Consider the following 20,770-nt stretch of genomic DNA (forward strand, 5'->3'; position numbering starts at 1 on the left):
TTTTTTTTTTTTTTTTTAAAGGAACCTGCTTAGAAGCAATTAGTTCCCTAAGGGCTTTGTTATTGCTGGCTGAATAAAAACCTGAATTGGGTTTACTTAACTTCCTCTTTCTCAATATTGGTGATGAATGCAGTTGCATTCAGACCTACTTTATTATAGTTATAGAGAAGAAACAATTAAGTGACTTGATTGCTATAGATCATTTATATTTCAGATCACAGAATTAATTTTCCTGTATTGTCAAAGGCTTTTCTAGATGCATGACTGGGTTTTGAACTAGGACTGAGTAGACAAAAACTGAAATCTGGGAAATTAACCAATAAGAAGTTATAGCAGATAGAGAAACTGCTAAGTTGATGTCTGTTGGAATTCAGATGAATTGACCTACTCTATTTGTCTTTATATTGTACATCTTACATTTATACAAATTATTGGCTAATCTATATAATAGAATCCAAATACCAAAACACTCAAACCCAAGATTAAAATTTGGATTTTATAAACAATTTCCCATGTTAGGACCTACAGACTATCCAGGAATAGATTCCCTTACTACTGTATGAAATTATAGCTGTGATTCGGTGTATAAGTGTTAGTGGAAGTTAACCCCAGGGCCTGCAAGTTGGCCAGCTTAGTAAGTCTCCTACTGCTAAGCCCGATGGCTGGAGTTCATTCACCAGAACCCTCATGGGAAAAGGAGAGAAGCAACTCCTGCAAGATGTCCTCTGATGGCAACATAAATAATATGTTACATGTGATTGTACATACACAAATACAGTAAATAATGTCAGAAAAAAGACACTAACCCCTAAAAGAAAGTCTCCAAGAAGTTTTAAACCTTTTAGAATAAATAAAGATATGATAAAGTAAATTAATGACTTGAACTTAGTAGAACATGCCTGTAATTCTTGTACTGCAGAGGCTGAGGCAGGAGGATAAGAGTTTGAGGGCTACATATTGAGACCCTGTCTCAAAAAAAGAAAGAAAAGAAAGGAATGACTAGAATGACTGACGTCGGACTGAGTAGTGGTGTTTTCCTGGCCTGTGTGAGCCCCTGGGTTTGTTCGTGAGAATGCGTAAGAGGGAGAAAGCAGCACCCACTACCGAAATCTAAGAATAAAGTCTATAGACATACAAGTTTCTTGTTGGGCTGGAGAGGTGGCTCAGTCAGTGGTTAAGAGCACTGTCTGCTCTTCCAGAGGTCCTGAGTTCAATTCGCAGCAACCACATGGTGGCTCCAAACCATCTGTAATGAGATCTGGCGCCCTCCTCTGGTGTGTGGATATAAATGGAGGCAGAAAGTTGTATACATAATAAATAAATAAATCTTTTAAAAAAAAAGTTTCTTGTTAACTGACACTGGGTCCGTGAATTTAAAATTTTATTACAAGCTATAATATACATACAGCAAAGAATACAGAACAGAAACATGCACTGTAATGGTTTAACATAAAGCAGACACTTGCCTGTCAGGTAAAAAGCAGGGCAGTACCACCCCCCCCCCGGATGTCCACTTGACTGCCCTTTTCCAGGCACAGCGCCTCCCTTCCCAGAGTAATGCGAGAGTAATGACGGTTTTATCATTAATTATGCTTACTTCCTCCTTTCTTTAGTACTCATTCTGTAGTTTTCTTTTATTGCTGGTGTTATAAATGAATTAAGGTCAGTTCTACCCTCCATTTTCTCTACTCCAATTCTTCTCTGATTCCTCACGCCTTTGTTCTCTCTCAATTTTATAGGGGTTCTTACTGGTCTTATTTTTAAACCACAGAGTTCACTTAGTGCTGCCAGCATGTACCCAGGTGTAGAACCATGTACTAGAATATGAGTAAGCTCTTTGGGCTACATCCAGAACAAAAGCACACTCTCCTTCTCCCCTCTTCCAGCAGCAGTGGTCAATAGCGCCTCTGCTAGAGGTGGGCTGCCCACCCACTGCCTGCTGGAATTTGGTCTCCTTGCACAGTTACTGACTCCGTCTGTGTAGCTGCCCTGTTGTGTTGGAATACATCGCCTTGTGGTCAGCCATCACCTCTGGCTTGTCCTCTCTTTCTGCTTTTGTAAAATGATCCATGAGCCTTGAGAGGGGACATGTGATATAAATGTCCCATTTAGTTCTGGACATTCTGCCTAGACTCTTGTTTTTTATTCTGTGGGATAATTTATATATAATTATAATCATTTCTGCTTTAAATGATTTATAGATCTTTCTGATAAGGCTATCTGATCTGGAGTTTTCTTTTTAAGAAACTATGAACTATGAATTTCCATCCTTTAGTTTAATAATCACAATTACTTGTTTTATAATTGCAAATGCTATTATTGTTGTGTCAGAGCCTCATTGTAGCCCAAGTTGGTCTCATTATTTAGCGGAGAATGATTTTGAACTCCTATCCTCCTGCCTCCATCTTCCAAGTGCCGTGATTACAGTCTATGCCCTCATATCTGGCTTACTGTGTTTTTCTTTCTCTTGCATCATGGCTTCTTTTATAATTAATTTTTTGGTCTACACACCAGATACTTTGTTTGAAAAGTTGTGAAATTAGGTTGAAATTTTGGATACTATGTTCTTCCAGAAAATACTGTTTCACTCTTAGATGACTGCAAGAAGCACTAGTAAGCCAATATTACTTTAATCACTTTATGTTTAAGGGATTGCTATTTTCTGGACCACCCAGATGACTTAAAGCTACTTCTGGTTCACCCTTATACCTGGGATTCAGCCATTCAGGGCCCCATCTAACCCTTAGCTTTAGAAGCACTTGCACTGTTGACAAGCACTGCCACCTCTTTCCCTAGCTTTATAACACTGACAAAATGTTGAATGGCTTCTTAGCCATCTCCTTCAGTTGTAAGATCCTCCACATAAAGACAACTTAACTGTGGCTCACTTGGCTGACTCTCTGTCTTTGGACTGCGGTCTGGTAATTCTTCATGCTTTGTTAATCCTTGTATATTTACTTTTACTAGTTTCTCATTTTTCTAGGAAGGTTGATCAGAATCATTACTGGAAATACAAATCTATAAATATTTTTAAATAAAACCCTCCAGTCTCGGGGGCTGGAGAGATGACTCAGAGGTTAAGAGCACTGGCTGCTCTTCCAGATGTCCTGAGTTCAATTCCCAGCAACCACATGGTGTCTCATAACCATCTGTAGTGAGATCAGATGCCCTCTTCTGGTGTGCAGATGTACATGCAGATAGAGTACTCATATACATAAAATAAATAAGTAAATCTTAGAAAACAAACAAAAACCCCTCCACTCTCATGCTACAGAGGAGTTAAGAGAATGGATTCTACTACCAAACTGCTGGAGTTTGAATTCCAGCTCCACTCTCTCCTAGCTATATGGTTTTAAATGAATTACTTCCCTTTGCTTGAGCTTGAGTTTCCTTGTGCATGCATGCAAGTGTGTGTGTGCGTGTATGCATGCAAGTGTGTGTGTGTGTGTGTGTGTGTGTGTGTGTTGAGACCAGGTCTCATGCAGCCCATGCTGGCCACTACAGCCTGATGGTTTATTTAACGTGCATTGTGGGGCTCATACATAGGTTCTCGTGCTTATAGGGCAAGTGCTTTACCAACTGAGATGTCTTCCCAGCTTTGTATATAAAGTTTTAAACTTAGTTCCACAGTTGAGGATAAATGTAGTATTTGTCTTTCTGAGTCTGGCTTATTTTATTTAACGTAATGACCAGTTGCCCCCTTTTCTGCATATGCCACAATTTCTTTTTCCTTTATGTCTGTATAAATTCCATTGTATACATGTGCTGCCCTTTCTTTTTTTTAAATATTTATTTATTTATTTATTTATTTATTATGTATACAATATTCTGTCTGTATGTCTGAAGGCCAGAAGAGGGCACCAGACCTCTTTACAGATGGTTGTGAGCCACCATGTGGTTGCTGGAAATTGAACTCCAGACCTTTGGAAGAGCAGGCAATGCTCTTAACCACTGAGCCAACTCTCCAGCCCCGTGCTGCCCTTTCTTTATCTGTCTGTGTATTGATAAATATCTAGGCTGCTTCTCTTTCCTGGGTGTTGCAAATAGTGCAGTGGATCTATCTGCAAGTGTCTCTGTTGTTGACTTAGAGTCATTTGGGTGTCTATCCAAGAATAGCACATCTGGGTCAGATGGTAGTTCTGTTTCAGTTTTTGAGAAACCCCTATACTGATTTCAGTAGTAGCTAGTTATGTGTATAATCCCACCAGCAGTTTATAAGGAAAGTTCCTCTTCCTTCACAGTCTCACCAGCGTTTTCTGTAATAGGTCTTCTTAATGATAACAGTTCAAACTGGGGCGAGGTGGAATCTGAATGCAGATTTAATTTCCATTTCCCTGATGACTAAAGATATTGAATGCTCTTTCAAATATTTATTGTTCATTTCCTTAAAAACTTTCTACTTAGTTCATTCATCCATTTGTTTTATTAAGTTCAATTTTATGTAATATGTAGCCAAGTAGAAACTTTTTAAGTGTTATATAATATAATTTGCAATTATATTTTGGGTAGCTCATTTATTGATAGGGTGATTTGTGGAGTTTGGGGTATTTAAATTTTGCAGTTCTTTACATATCCTGTATATTAATTGCTAGTCTGATCTGTGGTTAGCAAACATTTTTCCTGTTGCATAGGCTGTCTTTACTCCAGGGATTGCTCCATTGCTGTGCAGAAGCATCTTGATTTGATGTAATGCCATTTGTCAATTCTTGGGATTATCTCGTTCCTCCTGTTTTGCTGTTGATTGTATTTTACAATAGTAAATTTTTGTCATATGCAAAATATCCTTTTATAGGACTGTTTTATAGGTTTTTTAACTTTAGTTTTTTGATTTATAGGTAGAAATTAATTAGTTCTCCCTCAACCAACTATCAGAGCAGTTAACACTCAGCTCTGTCAGAATACACAGCTCCGTGTGCTTGTATGCACCTTTGTTGTTTGCAGCCGGTGGTTTGTGCTGAGTGCAGCAGGGTCGCTATTAAGACTTGCTAGAGGAACTTTAAGCTCTAGCAACTTGAGAATACCCCATTTAAATAATATTGATGTCATATGAACTGGAAGAGCTATGGAATTTGTGGCTGTTTTTGCCAGGTTTTATAAGTGATGAAGTATGCACAGCTCTTTCCCCTGCTCTGGGCTCTGTCCCTGACTCTCAGCTGGAAGCAAGCAAACATAAAAGACTTTAGGGGATTTTCCCTCAAACTTGTGGGTTCTAATAACTTGAAAAGTATCATTTCAATAAATATTTACTTTTAAATTTTCTTTTGTGTTACAAATTTATTATTCAAATTTGTCAAGCAGTTGTCTGCATCTGAGCAGTAAAATGACAGAGGATAAAAGGTTTTAAGCAGGAAATATTTTCTGGCAACTTCCACATAATGAAATGGCTGTAGGTCTAGAGCTGTGCAATTTGTTAAAGCTGGAAGCTATTAGAAGTGTGACAGAAAGATGATCGAAATCTCTTTGCTATGAATTTGTTTTGAGGTATTTCATTAATATTGATTGTTTATATAGATTTTTTTTTCTACTAGATGAGTTTCACTATATGAGTACTGTGATATAGTGCCATAGTAAAATAGCATGTTTTCATGTTGGGTTTTTGTTTGTTTGTTTGTTTGTTTTGAGACAGGGTTTTTTTCTGTGACTTTGGAGCCTGTCCTGGAACAGTACTTGGAACTTGTAAACCAGTCTGGCCTCAAAACTCACAGAGATCCGCCTGCCTCTGCCTCCCAAGTTCTGGGATTAAAGGCGTGCGCCACCACCGCCCAGCCCTGTTTTCATGTTTTTTTTAACTTGGTCTTCATTACCTGGCTATGACTTTGGTTCAACAAATTTTTTTTTCAAGTCACTGAAAAAGAAAAATATTTTTATCTTTTAGCTACTTTAGGAATAGTCAAATATTTTTATTTTTAGTAGAAATTATTTTATATATTTTAGATATCCTACAGCATTCTATTTATTCATTTTTAGTGTCTCATATTCTTTATTATTTATTTTTATGTGTATGGCATTTTACTTGTATATGTCTGTGTACCATGTGCCCATCTGGTGGCTGTAGAGGCCAGAAGAGAGTGTTGCATCCCCTGAAACTGTACTTATAGACTGTTGTAAGCTGCTGTGTGAGTGGTGGGAATCGAATCCTGGTCCTATGGAAGAGAAGCCTGTGCTCTTAACCCCTGAGCCATCTTTCCATCCCTGCCTCATATTCCTTATTCTCCATCCATAAAATCGTTTCATTCTTTTTATTGAGATAATTCATATAATTTTCACTCTTTGAAGGTATAGAATTCAATAGCTTCTGACATATTCACATGATGTAAAATCATTACTATTATCTATTTCTAGGACATACTACTCATCATTGCAGAAACACTGTACTCTTAGTAGACACTTTCTATTCCTCTTGCCAGTCCCGCCAGCCATTATTTTACTTTCTGTTTCTATGAATTTACTTGTTCAGAACTTTTCATGTTAGTAGACTTGTACAATATGTGGCTTCCGTGCTTGACTTCTTTTACCTAGCATACTGTATTGGTACTTTGGTTCTTTTTATGGATGATAACATTTTGGTTAATCTGTTGTTAATGAACATTAGAGTTGGTTCTGGTTGTTTTGTCTTTTTTTTTTTTTTTAAGACAGGGTTTCTCTGTAGCTTTGGAGCCTCTCCTGGGAACTCCCTCTATAGACCAGCCTAGCCTCAAACTCACAGAGATCCGCCTGTCTCTGCCTCCCGAGAGTTGGGATTGATTAAAGGCATGCACCATCATCGCCTGGCCTTTTCTGCTTTTTGTTACTATAAAGAATACTGATGTGAAAATGTACAAATGTTTGTGTGGGCATCTTTTCTCTTCTCCTTAGTGGAACTGATAGCTTGTATAGTGGGTTTGTGCTTACTTTTGTAATGAATTGTTTTTCTGAAATGACCTTCCTGTCTTAACAACAATGCGCGAAGGTTTTCAACCTTTACCTGTATGCTCATGCTTACTATTGTCCGCCTTTTTATTACAGTTATCCCAAGTGGGTGTGAAATAGATTCTTAGGGTTTTAGTTTCCACTTCACCAGTGGCCAGTAATTTGAGCATCTTTTAATGTGCTATTTGTGTATCATCTTTAAAGAGCTACCCGTTTAAGTTCTTTGTACATTTTTTTTCTTGTTTTGGGGCATTTGGGGTTAGTTTGGTTTGATTTTTAGCTGTTTTGAGAAAATTCTCTCCCCTCCAGCCCAGGTTATCTTTTTGTTGTTGTGTTTTGAGTTTTGGAGACAGGGTTTTATACTGAGTCCCAGGCTATCCTAGAACTCCTGCGTAGCCCAGGCTGACCTTGAACTAAAAGTAATTCTCCTTCCTTACCCTCCCATGTGCTGGGAGGTTTCTACTTATCTTTCTAAAAGTATTATTATAGAAAGAATTATATTTGTCTTTTTTATTATGGATGATAATCCTTAACATGGTAGCCTTATGTGGCCTTGCACATCTGTTATCTCAGCACTCAGGAAGAAGCAAAGGCTGGAGACTCTTGGGATTGAGGCCAGCCTACTGTATGAGGTACCCTGTCTTAAACAAATAATGAAGCTGGGCAGTGGTGGTGCATTGGTGCATGCCTTTAATCCCAGTACTCAGCAGGTAGAGCTCTATGAGTTTGAGGCCATCCTGGTCTACAGAGTGTGTTCCAGTATAGCCAGGGATACAGAGAGAAAGCCTGTCTTTAAAAAAAAAAAATGAGAGACTGGATACGCAGGACAGAAGAAAAAGACTGCCAAATCTTGTCAAGACAGTGTAAGATGGTTCCAAAATTTTTTTCTGCCTCTAAAAATGGTCTGTCAGTTAGGCTAGGCATTAGCCAAAGTTGGTAGCCTCAACATTGCAAGTGAGACTTTGATTACTCTGGTAGCCAGTTGTCTGTCATATACTACACGCTTTGGAAGCTGCTTGATTGCACTTACTGCCTACTTAAGTAATATTATCTCCCTTCTCATGCCTTCGATGAGGTTAAAGATAGATAGTCATAGTTACCTTCCCCTTATGATTTAACCAAGCCATTTCTGATACAAGACTTAGACTCTTTAAAATAAAATGTTTATTAAAACATTTTAAAAAAATGAATGAATATGAATGATTATTACAGGAAACCATTTATACCCTTAATTAATATGCCTCAAGTTATTGTGAATCTCATAATCACATGTATGTTCACCCATGAAATATAAACCCCCAAGTGGGTTTTCTGGGTGAGGTATAAATGTTGAAGAACCTTCTGAGCCACTTTGTTAGGTAAGATACAGCTGAATACAATCTTAAAATATTTACATCTATAGAAAGTTTTCCTTTCGTATTAATTAGCCTTGCCAATCACCTGAGGCAAGCAGATTCCCATTAATGAACAAAGAAACTGCCTTGGCATGTTGATAGGGTAGAACTTAGGTAGACAGAGAAAACTAAATGGATTCTGGAGGAAGAAGGCAGAGTCAGAGAGGTGCCATGGAGCCGCCAGAGACAGATGATGAGAATTTTACCGGGTAAGCCACTGCCATATGGCGATATACAGATTAATAAAAATGGTTTAAATTAATATAAGAGTTAGCCAATAAGAAGTTAGAGCTAATGGGCGAAGCAGTGTTTTAGTGAATACAATTTCTGTGTGGTTATTTTGGGGCAAAGCTAACCAGGCAGCCGAGACGAACAAGCGGGCCCTCCTACTACAGAGCACCATAGGTTACCTTGTGAAGATCAGAAAACAGGTTTAATTCTGTGTTATATATTTGGGGGTTTCACTCAGTTAGGCATTCAGATTTGTGCACAAGCCTAAAAGACAGTCTAGATATGTGCCCTGCAGCTATCATAGATCACTGGAATTGTAAATGGTGAACCTTTGAATTCAGTGATCTGTAGATGAAACTATTCTTAACATGATACTTTATATACTACCTAGAATAGTATAGATCACTTTAGAGACTAGCTATAGCTTGAGGAATTTTTTTAAAGAAAATTTATTTATTATTGCTTCATGTGTTTGAGTGTTTGCCTACATGTATATATGTGCATGACATGCATACCTGGCACCTGCAGAGGCCAGAAGAGGGCATTGGGTCTTGGAACTGGAGTTAAAGACTGTTACTGAGCTACCATTTGGGTGCTCTTGCCCCTGCAAGAGCAGCCAGTGCTCTTGACTGCTGAGCCATCTCTCCAGTTCCAAAAGTTTTTATAAGCAAACTACTGGCATTTTTAAAATTTCTATTACTTTTATATTTAAGCTTGAAGTAATTACTTTGCAAAACCAAACCACACAGTGGGAAGTACAAGAATATACCCACATGTGTTATGTCATATGATTTTTGTCAAAAGCACATATGCAATCCAATGGGAAAAAGAACTCCCTCAACAAACAGCGCTAGAGCTTCTGATTATCTGAGATGGGGGAGAACAATGGGTTTTTCTCATGACAAACATTAAGATTAAATTCTGCTCATCTTTAGTGTTAAGAAAATGCAAAGAACTGGGCGTTGTGGTGCACACCTTTGATCCTAGCACTTACAAGATAGAAGAAAGTTGATTTGGGGAGTTTGAGGCCAGGATGGGTGGTCTACATTTTGAGCTCCAGGCCAGCAAGGCTAGATCTTGTCTCAAAGCAGAGTAAAAATAAATATATTAATGTGATGTAATGTGATAGGATGTGATATGTGTGTGATGAGGGGGGCACATCAGATGATTTAGCTGTGGAGGCCAGAGGTTGAATTTATGGAGTCAAGTACTCCCCTTCTACCTTTACATGGGTTCCTAGGATTGAACCCAGGCTACCAGGCTTGTGACAAGTCCCCTTTACCTGACGAGTCATCTCACTGACCCTGACAAGTTCTTTTCTGTTTTGTCTGTCTGTCTGTCTGTTTTTTTTTTTTTTTTTTTTTTTTTTTTTTTTGAGACAGGGTTTCTCTGTGTAGCCCTGGCTGTCCTGGAACTTGCTTTGTAGACCAGACCTTGGGACTAGAGAGAACATTAGACAAGCTAGGAACGATGGCGCCAAGGCAGGAGGCTCTTGAAGTAGAGGCTAGCCTGAGCTATGTATGGATCTTGTCTCAAAACAACATATGGATGAGATTGTAGCACAACTGGCTGAGGGCCTAGCATGAATGCTGTCTTGGGTCTAATCCCTAGAGTCAGAAGAGCTGAGCGTGTGGTGGCCCATTCCTGCAATCCCAGTGATTTCCATGATGAATCAGACCCTTTTTCATTAAACTATAATTTAAAATCCACAGATCACAAATTGAGAGGTCATCCACAGCTATATAGCAAGTTTGAGGTCACACAAAACCTTGTCTTGAAAAGAAAATAATAATAAAAGTAAGACAAGTAACAAAAACTAAATTGTTCTGTATTCTGAACACATATTTAGGAAGATGACATCTGTAGCTTTTAAAGATGTTGAAATGTTTAAAATGTTAAAATTTAAAAATGTTAAAAGTTATTTCTTATTTTCCAAATAAAGCTGTTATCTTTTCAAGAAAGCAGACCACACCTGGAAACTTATGTAGATACAAGAGAAGTTTTAAAATATATTGATAGACAGAAAATGAAATCCTTTCTGAGCCGGGCATGGTAGTGTATACCTGTAATCCCAGAACTCTGGAGGCAGAGGCAAGTGGGTCTCTGAACTGTACACAGTCAGAGCTACATGGTAAGACCCTATCTTAAAAAAGACAAAAACGAAGAACAAAGTAAAATCCTTTATGGTTGATCAGAAATGGAATCCTGTAGGATGTTCTGAGTTTCATCAATTTGTATTATGCCAGGGCTAACCTGGGCATATTAACAGCATATATAAAACAAATGAGAGAAACAGTTATTTAAAATTCTGGCTGGCACAGTGGAAGTAAAGGGAGAAATAGGAAAATGGTGTTGAAGTCTATTGTCCAGACTACAGCACAGTGAGAGCCTTGCCTTTCCATTATGTCGCAGTATAGCCAACTACAGAGTTAGGCTACGGATTCCTCTCCTTTGACTCTACAGGGTGAGGAAAGGGGTTTTACCTCAGTGTCTTCCCTTTCTCTTCTTTGCTCCCGAGGCTAACAGGAATTATGTTTTTCTTGCTTTACTCACATCACAGTTGTGTTTACTTTCTCTCTGGGCATTGTGTTTAGACTCCCCAGTACATACTTATAGACTCTGCTTTCAGCTTGCCTGTCTAATCTCATAGAATGTGCACTGAGAACACTAATTGCAGAGATAAATTGGTTCTTCGTGTGCATGACTGATCAAGAGCAAAGGACCTTAATTTCAGATGTCTTCAGAGAGATTTTTCTTTAACCTCTGCCTTTAAGAGGAAGATTATAAAGCATTATCATTACTTCAGGTCAGAATTATATTGCTTTTGGTCAAAAGCTGTTGTAAGATTTACAGAGTAATAGAAAAGAGTAATCTAAGGATAAATTATAAAGATCAAAGCAGTTGAAAATTAAATTGAATTTGAGTGTAAGCTTGGGTATGATTTAGAGTCTTAAAGAAACCATCCATGCACAAAGGCCCTGGGTTCGATCCCAAGCACTGAATAAAGGGGGAGAAGGGACAGAGAGCAAATGTTTGATCATATATCATCTTATCTTTTAATTATAGCTTCCAGAGTAGCTTAATTTTAATATGTTTAGTGAAAAACAAGGGACTAAAGTATGTATTTAGAAACTAGATTTGTGCCAGACATTTCTCTCATTTATTACCAATACAATAATGGGGTTATTCAGAGGTCATTTAAGAGGTCCAGCAGCACACACTAGATGCTGGCTTTGGCTTGTATCCAGCTACATTTTATTTGCTGATAATTTCCAAATCTATATCTTTTAATGCTGGTTTTCTTCTCATCTACAGACTTGTATTTTCATCCTATAAAAGTAATTCAGATATTTTATTGTTTCAAACTGAATTTTTGGATGTATTTTTCTCTTATTTCTTCATTTTGATTTATGGCTTCATTAGCCCTTTCATTCGTGTGTGTGTGTGTGTGTATGTGTGTGTGTGTGTGTGTGTGTGTGTGTGTGTGATAGAGGTGATGGTGGATATTAACTGTGTATATACCAGGCTGACCTCAAACTCACAAGAGCCACTATGCCTGGCTTCCCTACATTACTTTTTCCCTCTGCCCTTTTCAAAGGACTAGCATATTATATCCTTTAAAAAGTCTTTCCGATCTAGGCGTCACCATTCTCATTGATTATTGTGCACCTTCACTACCCACTTTTAAAAATACATGTTATTGTTGCTTTTATTACTGAAACAAGGGATTTTTTTAAATGTTAAATATTTCAAAAAATTTCTAAAGTTAAAAAAACAAGTTCATTATTTAGCCAACTTCTACTTTCCAAAATTAACTATTATTTCTCCTTATTGTAAATGTAATCAGACATTTATATTCCTGTCCTTTTTCCTCCCTACTCCCCCACCCCAAGACAGGATTTCACTGAGTAGTTTAAGCTGGCCTTGAATTTGCTAGAGTCTAAGGCTAGCCTTAGACTCATGGTCTTCCTGACTCAGCTTCCCAAGTGCAGTGATTACAAGTGTTCACCGCAATTGCCAAGTACTTTATATGAATTTCTAAATATCTAGACGTGTCTCAAAAATGTTACCATTTCTCGTGTGGACAACTAGACAGATTCCCCACTGATCTTCCTGCTATTGGCCCCTCTCTACTGTATTGCCAGTTTTCTACCGAACTAGCAAATTTCACTTCGCTCTAAGACTTCTGTGAAACCTCTGTTCTTTATAGGGTGAGAACCGACCCTTTAGTATTACTCTTCATTCTGACTCTACAGTCTTCGCACCATTTGTTTCGCTTCTTATCTCAAGTCAATGTTCCTGGATTAGTCGTGTCTTATTATATCTCCCTATTGTTGTATATATATTCACTGTCTTCTCCACCTGCCATTCTCTAAGCTTTTGTTCACCCATTGTCCTATTTTTTTTTAAAGATTTATTTATTATGTATACAGGGTTCTTCCTGCACATATCCCTGCAGGCCAGAAGAGGGCACCAGATCTCATTACAGATGGTTGTGAGCCACCATGTGGTTGCTGGGAATTGAACTCAGAACCTCTGGAAGAACAATCAGTGCTCTTAACCTCTGAGCCATCTCTCCAGCCCTGTCCTATTTTTTTTTAATGTTTTTTTTGAGACTGGGTTTCTCCATGTAACCTTGGCAGTCCTGAAACTCACTCTGTAGACCAGGCCGACCTTGAGGAGAGATAAGCCTGCCTCTGTCTCCCAAGGCACGGGCAGGGCAGCTGCCACCACCTGGCCCCTTGTCTTAATGGAGTCTATTTTAGTTTGCTAAGCTGAAGCATGTGTTCTGGCTTAAATATAAAATGTCTCATGTATTTGCATTTGAGCACTTGGTTCCTAGCTGGTGGTACTGCATTGGGAGGTTATAGGACCTTTTGGTCTAGATGGCAAATATAGGGCTTCAGGGTTCTAGGCTATCTTTGTGTTAGCTCAGGCTCTCTCCTTCCTGTTCCAAGATGCAACTAGTAATATCTCAATCTCCTGCCTCAACTGGACCAGCCATACCAGCCACTGCCTTCCCTACAATAATAGATTATATATCTTATACTAGAGTCAAGATACATCTCCTCCATTAACTTGATTCTTTCAGCAACAACCAGCAATGGGGTCATTGCTGTGATAAACAGGACTACATGTTTACAACTAGTTTGTAGGAAAAATGTGGAAAAATTTAGAGCTGTGAACTAGAGAAGCCCTGGAGCTTAATGGGCCTCCCTGGTAGGAGTTCAGAAGATGAGAATACTAGAAATGCATACAGTAAAGGCCAGTCTTGGGAAGTTTCAGAGGGAAATAAGGACTACTGAAAATTGGATTAGATAATTCATGTTACATTTCAGACAAAAGGTCTGGGGTACAGTCTGCCCATGTCCTGAAAACTAGAGTGAGACTAAATGAAAAAGTAATATTCTAGAACCTGCAACATGTCTCAATGGGGAAAGACATTTGCTCCCAGTTTACTCAGGAGATCTGCTACTACCACTACTACTATTTCTATTGCCTAATCATCATCATAATAATAATAACTACAACAATTAAGAGAGTTTTGAAAACCGGGAGCAATAGAAGACGACATGTAGCATTGGCGTCTAGCCTCCACGGTCTACACTTGTGTACTTGCACACACAGTTCCCTATAGAAGTGTCTAAGTAAAAACTGATGGATGAATTTGAAGACATTTTGTTGTGTATATCAGCTTATTTCAGGGACTGTTTTAGGTAGGTAGAATGCACTAGGTGCTGCAGAGAGTCTGTAGGGTAGAGTTTTTGTTGTGCATTAACTTAAAGTCTACACTGGTAACAGAAACTCCTGAGCAGCAATTTCTGAAGGACATAAAATGAGTATTGTAATAATGTTATATCTTATTTTAAATGCACTTTTGTGTATTTATGCTAGGGACTAAAGCCAAGGCTTGGAATGTGTTGAGGACATGCCCTATATTGAGCTGTCCCCAAGATCCACTAAGTATATACAAAAAATTCTTTTTATTTTATGAGTGTTTTTCCTGTATGAATGTATTGCATCATGTGCGTTCCTGATATCCACAAAGACTAAAACAGAGCCTTGGATCCCCTGGAACTAAAGTTATAGGTGGTTGTGAGCTGCCCTGTGGGTGCTGGGAACCAAACCCAAGACCTTTGAAAGCAGTAAGTGCTTTAACCACTGACCTAACTCTCTAGCACAGGTACTTTTTTAGAAACCGAATTTTTTCTTATATTTTAGGACCAAATTTTACCTTGGTAGAAATTGAAAAAAATATTTTGCTTTAAAGTCAATTTGTAAAGGATATTTGGGCTAAGGATTTAGCTCAGTGGTTAAGTGTTATTATGCAGTGTGCTTGGCAGCCTGAGTTCCAGCACTGACTCCAAACCAAAGCAAAATACAAATCATATTTTAAAATTATGAATTATCATTTCCTATTAAATGTGCCGTATTTATTTATGTACTGTGTGCATTGACAAACAAGTGTTTTCTGGACATATTCAGTTGATGTGCTTTACCAGCTATCTGCCTACTTAGCCCCAAACAGTAAATACTTTACTTTGTGTAAAGCTTTCACATTCTAAGTGAAAATGAGTGGGGCTTTCCCCCGAACCCCGCATTTCTAAGTTAGAGTTTTAGTAGAAAGGACGTGATTTAAGAATTAAAGTTTTCCTCTGTATCTGCTACACTGGTCTGACGATGCTCTCCCACTGTGATAACACTGAGCTTCCTCCTGAAGAAGCTCTTAGTGCACTTGCAAGGAGCTTGAGGAATCGTGTCAGAGGTCAGCCATTGGAGTCCATTTTCCCACAGCTGCCTAGTGTGAGTGATCTTTTACTGTGTTTCAAAAAAAATGGGCCAGGATTAGAGAGGATTAGAAAGAATATTACCCGCCTGAATACAGGCCCAGGGCGCTGAGGAGAGAGAACCCAACCAGGCAGCAAATGGGCTTTGCCTGACCAGGACGCAACCTCTGCTGCATTCCTTTTAAGAAACTGAATGGGAAACGTTAAGTACCCAAACTGGATTAGTAAATAATCTCATAGTTTGTGACATCTGCTAAAATAAATTGATGAGCAGACTGCCTACTTACACTTTGAGGAGCCAGAGACATCAGGAGTAGGAGTAATTGAAGATGGGCAGTGATCTTAGTGCTGCATGGAGAGACGCACTTCATAAACCAAGAAATATCATTCCAGATGTATTGGTACAATGAATATGTTAGATTAATTACTAAGGCTTAAGGATTTGAAATCCTTACTTTTTTATTTCTAAGATTCTCCCGTGCTCTCGTTGGGCCTGTGCTTTGAGTGTATCTTCTGTTTTGACATCTGCGTACTCCCAGTGTAATTATCCTCATTCTGATTCTCTTTAAATATCAACTCAGATCAACATATACTTATTGTACATCTCAGCGTTACCATCCCAAGGTGTCTATTCAAGAGAAATGAAACTGATTTATACCAAAGCTTGTATATAAATATTTGTTAAAGTATATTATATTACCATTTGCTTTTGTTTCTTGCTTGCTTGCTTTTTGTTTTGTTTTGTTTTGTTTTTGAGACAGGTTCTTAGTAGGCAACCCTGGCCTTGAACTTACAGTGTAGTCAAGGATGGCCTTGAACTCTGATCCTTCTGCCTCTACCTCCTGAGTATTAGGACTACAGGTGTGCACCACCATCTTTGTTTTACGTGCTAGGTATCAAACCCAGGGCTTCATGCATACCAGGCAAGCACTCTATGTCCCCAGCCCTGAATTATTCTTTCTAAAAGCCAAAACGTGGGAAGGGCACATGTCTGACAGCTAATGACTGGATACGTAAACATGGTGTATTTATGAGGACTGTTATTTGACTCTAAAGAGAAATGGGGGTACCACTATGTGTTGTGACTTAGATGAGCCTCCAAACTGCTTAGTGAAAGAAACTAGTCACACGTTTCCACAGATATCATATATTATAACAGTATTATGATAATATGAGGTGTTCAGAATAGGCAGTTAAGGAGACAGAAAGCAGGTTAGCACTTGGCTCAGAGGAATGAGAAATGAGGAGTAGACCGAATGGTATCAGAGGGTCCAGAGTCCCTCAGGTGATGTAGTGTGTACACGCTGACTGCGGTGGTGGATGCACTTATTTTAATATAATAAAAACCACTGAATTCTCAAATAATCAAAAAATGCTATGTGAATTATATCTCAACAAAGCTTTTTTAAAAACAAGACAAAATTAGGGGCTGGAGAGATGGCTCAGAGGTTAAGAGCATTGCCTACTCTTCCAAAGGTCCTGAGTTCAATTCCCAGCAACCACATGGTGGCTCACAACCATCTGTAATGAGGTCTAGTGCCCTCTTCTGGCCTGCTGGCATACACACAGACAGAATATTGTATACATAATAAAATAAATATTTTTAAAAAACAAGACAAAATTAGTATTTCCTATTGCTTTGTAATTTTAAAGGGCCCTACCACAATCTGATTATAATTATTTACTTAAGAAATCTGTTTTTCTCATTACAATATGAAGGTTTTTTGGTGTTCCGTAGTGAGCATACTGTCTTGTACTTAGTGAATATAAATGAATTGATTTTACCCCACAGTTAAGTTTTCTACCCATTAAATAGGAATAAAAGAAAAACAGAATTGAATGATGCCACAAAGTACTTTCACTAAGTTGTATTTTATGATTTTACATTTATTTGTTTTTTTAGGGGGGGAAGTATTTGTCTCACATTATTTCCTCAATTTAACTTTCCATTTTATATTTTGCAAGGTCACATAAGCTGTTTGTCAATTTGTTCTTACCTATAGGAAAGAACTTTGGAAATTTACAAGTATAACAAGTACTTTAAGCAAGTTTCCAGTTGGAATTGCATGTTATTTTAACTAGTTTAATGTGTGTGTGCCTTTAAACCAATTTGTAACATTTACAAATGTTTGTGGATGTTTGCACTTAACACTATTTAATTTCTTGGTGTGCATGTGTTGTTTTTGCAGTACTTACTAGAGATGAAAAGTTTAATTTTACCTCCGGAACACATCCTGAAGCGAGGAGACAGTGAGGCAATTGCCTATGCTTTCTTTCATCTGCAGCACTGGAAACGGATAGAAGGTGCTCTGAACCTCTTGCAGTGTACGTGGGAAGGCAGTAAGTGTTCTTGGCCAGATGTAATGCTAATCTCTCTTAATGTTCATTGCATCCACATGCAGTCTTTTCAGATGATTGTGTGAGTTTCAGGACTTGTAGTTTCAAATGACTTCTGTGGCATTATATTTGGTAGAAGAAATAATTTGAAATATATTGAGGTCACATTTAGAAAAAGCAGATAGAGGAACTCTTAGGATATTTTGCTAAAATTGAGTATTGTAGTGAGAGAAAATGAAAATGTATGCCTTTTAGCTTACAAGATTTATTAATGTGATTAAGTTTTGTTGCTTTAGTTGTTTGGTTTGTTAGTTTCATTTAGTTTTTGTGATGAGGTAAGGAAGGTTGAAACCAAAGCCTGATTATACTAATAGCATATGTTGTATCATTGAGATGTACACCCAGCCCTGTTCTAAAACTAAAAAACAAACAAAGAGAGAGAGAGAGAGAGAGAGAGAGAGAGAGAGAGAGAGAGAGAGAGAGAGNGAGGGAGGGAGGGAGGGAGGGAGGGAGGAAGGAAGGAAAAAAGGAAGGAAGGAGGAACAAACGAACGAACGAAAAACCTGGTTTGTGAACAGGAAACATGTCTCAGTTATAGCACTTGTTGCTTTTGGAGAGAACCCGAGTTTGTTTCCCAGCATCCACATGGTGACCTCAACCTCCTGAACTCCAGTTCTAGGGGATTCGTTGCCCTCTTCTGACCTCCAGTGGCACCAGACACACAATGATGCGCATATGTACATGCAGGCAAAGCATTCATTCACATAAATTAAATAAATTTTACAATATAAAAATAAGAAATGGTCTGGTTTGTTGTTGTTGTTGTTTTGTTTTCAAATGTGTTACAGCAGCTGTTCTGGTTTTTTTTTTTCTGTCATGTGATAAACACTATGGCCAGTAGCAACTTTCATTCTATAGTTTACAATCTGTCATTGAGGGAGCCAAAGCAGAAACTCAAGGCAGAACCATAGAAAGAGGAACATTTTATTGGCTTGTTCAGCTTGCTGTATTAGATAGCACAGACCCACATGCCCAGGGGTGACGCCACCCACAGTGGGTTAGGCTCCCCTACCTCAATTAGCAATTGTGACAGTGTCCTGTGGACATGTCCATTGGCCAGTCTGGTGGAGGCAGTTCCTCAATTGGAGTTCTCTCTTCTCAGGTGATCGGTTTAGGTCAAGTTGACGGTCAGTGCAGCAGCTCTGTTCGTTCTCTCTCTCTCCCTCAGTGTCTCATGCGGTTCAGGCAGGCCTCAAGCTCCTGTGTAGCTGATGACGATCTTAAATTTCTGATTCCTGCTACCGCCTCCCAAGTGCTAGAACTGTAAGCCTGGACCACCACACCTGGCTTTAGGCTGTGAATGTGCTGAAACATTCTTTACATACAATTCACCACTGTAGCTGTCTGAATCCAGTTCAGGAGTGTTGTATGTGGTCACATTATTGAGTACCTGTCATCAACTTTCATTTCCAGAACTTTCATCTTCCCAAACTGAAATTCACATAATAATATCTTCTTTTTAAGATTTAATTTAATTTAATTTTATGTGCATTGGTGTTTTGTCTGCATTCATGTCTGTGTAAGGGTGTTAGATGCTTGGAACCTTAGTTACATACAGATGTGAGCTGCCATATGGGTGCTGGGAACGGAACCCGGGTCCTCTAGGAGAGCAGTCAGTAGTCTTAACCACTGGGCTTTCTCTAGCCCACACATAGTATTCTTCATTCTCACCTTTCAGTGTTCACAGTTCTGACTCATGAGTTTAGGTACTTTATATAGTGTAGTTACACAGTAATTATCTTTTTGGATCTTACTTATTTGGCATAATATTGACAATGTTCATCTGTGTTGTAGTATGTGTCAGTATTTTGCTATTTTTTGTCTGGGTTTTGCTTTCGTTTTTTGGTTTTGTTTTTTTCTTTTAAGACAGTCTCACTCTGACTGGCTTACCATTTACAGTGTAATTGCTCTTCCCCCTTCTTCTTTTCTTTGAGACAGGCTCTCACTGTTGCTCTGGCTGCTCTAGACCGTTATTCTTTATCTAAAATGTGTTTATTTGCATTATAACAAAGAGACTAGCTAATTTATTGCTGTACTTTTTGTCTTTTGACCCATGCATTGTCGTTCAGTGATATCTATTAACCTTAGGTGTGCTAAAATCATGAACATTGTGCAGAGAAGACACAAGTACTTTATGAAAACTGCACATATAAACCTATGGTCATAACTTAAAACTGTCTTCTAGATGTGAATTGCTAGCAAAGACCCTTCTTCCTTTCCCTCTTTACCACGCCAGTGGACAATGCTAGCTCCCAGAGGTAGACTACTGAAGGTCACTCCCAGAAGACAGTTCTACCGATTGTTCTGTTATTGTGTGTGGGGATATGTGTGTGTGTGTGTGTGTGTGTGTGTGTGTGTGTGTATGTGTGTGTTGGGTTTTTCGAGACAGGGTTTCTCTGTAGCTTTGGTGCCTGTCCTGGAACTAGCTCTTGTAGACCAGGCTGGCCTTGAACTCACAGAGATTCACCTGTCTCTGCCTCCTGAGTGCTGGTATTAAAGGTGTGCATCACCACTGCCTGTACCATTATTATATTTTTAATGGAAGCACTCAACATCTCCAGATACCACTTAAATCGTTAACTCCAGGTAGAATTCAGTTTCAGCGTAGGTCCATCTCTGTCTAGTGTCTTCATAATTCGGCAGTTTTGTTTTGTTAGCTGCGATGACTAAAAGAAACAACATGACAAATCAGTGTGGGGCAGGAAATGATGATGATGATGATGATGATGATGATGATGATGATGATCCAGTCCTAAGGTAGAAAAAGTGTGCAGTGTCCCAAAGGTTCCTAATTATAGCTCATTCGTAAGAAATGTTTTAAGATGGATATCTCCATGTTGCCATTCAGGTCAGCACTGAATTCGAACTTATGCAATCCTGCTTTGGTCTCCTGAGTAGCTGGTACTACAGGTTCAGAAACCACAGCTTGTTGAAATTAGGTTTACTTTAAATGAAGTAAGAATCAAACTTTTCAATTTATGTATATTTTCTCAAATTTCTGAGTTCTTAGAACTGTTTGGACCCACTAACTAGTAAGTCATATTTACTAAG

At 38.5% G+C, this 20,770-nt stretch overlaps 1 protein-coding gene across 4 annotated transcripts in view; it reads left to right on the forward strand.

The window, feature by feature from the left end:
• Positions 1-20,770, forward strand: part of St7l (suppression of tumorigenicity 7 like) — a 59,938-nt gene that overhangs the window by 33,324 nt on the left and 5,844 nt on the right. For 3 of the 4 annotated variants that reach the window (XM_050157516.1, XM_050157520.1, XM_050157519.1), the window contains one exon: positions 17,512-17,662. In XM_050157516.1, coding sequence (XP_050013473.1) covers positions 17,512-17,662 — 151 coding nt within the window. The remainder of the gene's footprint in view (positions 1-17,511; positions 17,663-20,770) is intronic. The other variant, XM_050157518.1, reaches the window with a different exon arrangement.

This window comes from Alexandromys fortis, unplaced genomic scaffold (genome assembly GCF_014885135.2).
Source record: "Alexandromys fortis isolate MF-2015 unplaced genomic scaffold, M_Fortis_MF-2015_v1.1 scaffold_78, whole genome shotgun sequence".
In the NCBI taxonomy this organism is placed as follows: Eukaryota; Metazoa; Chordata; class Mammalia; order Rodentia; family Cricetidae; genus Alexandromys; species Alexandromys fortis.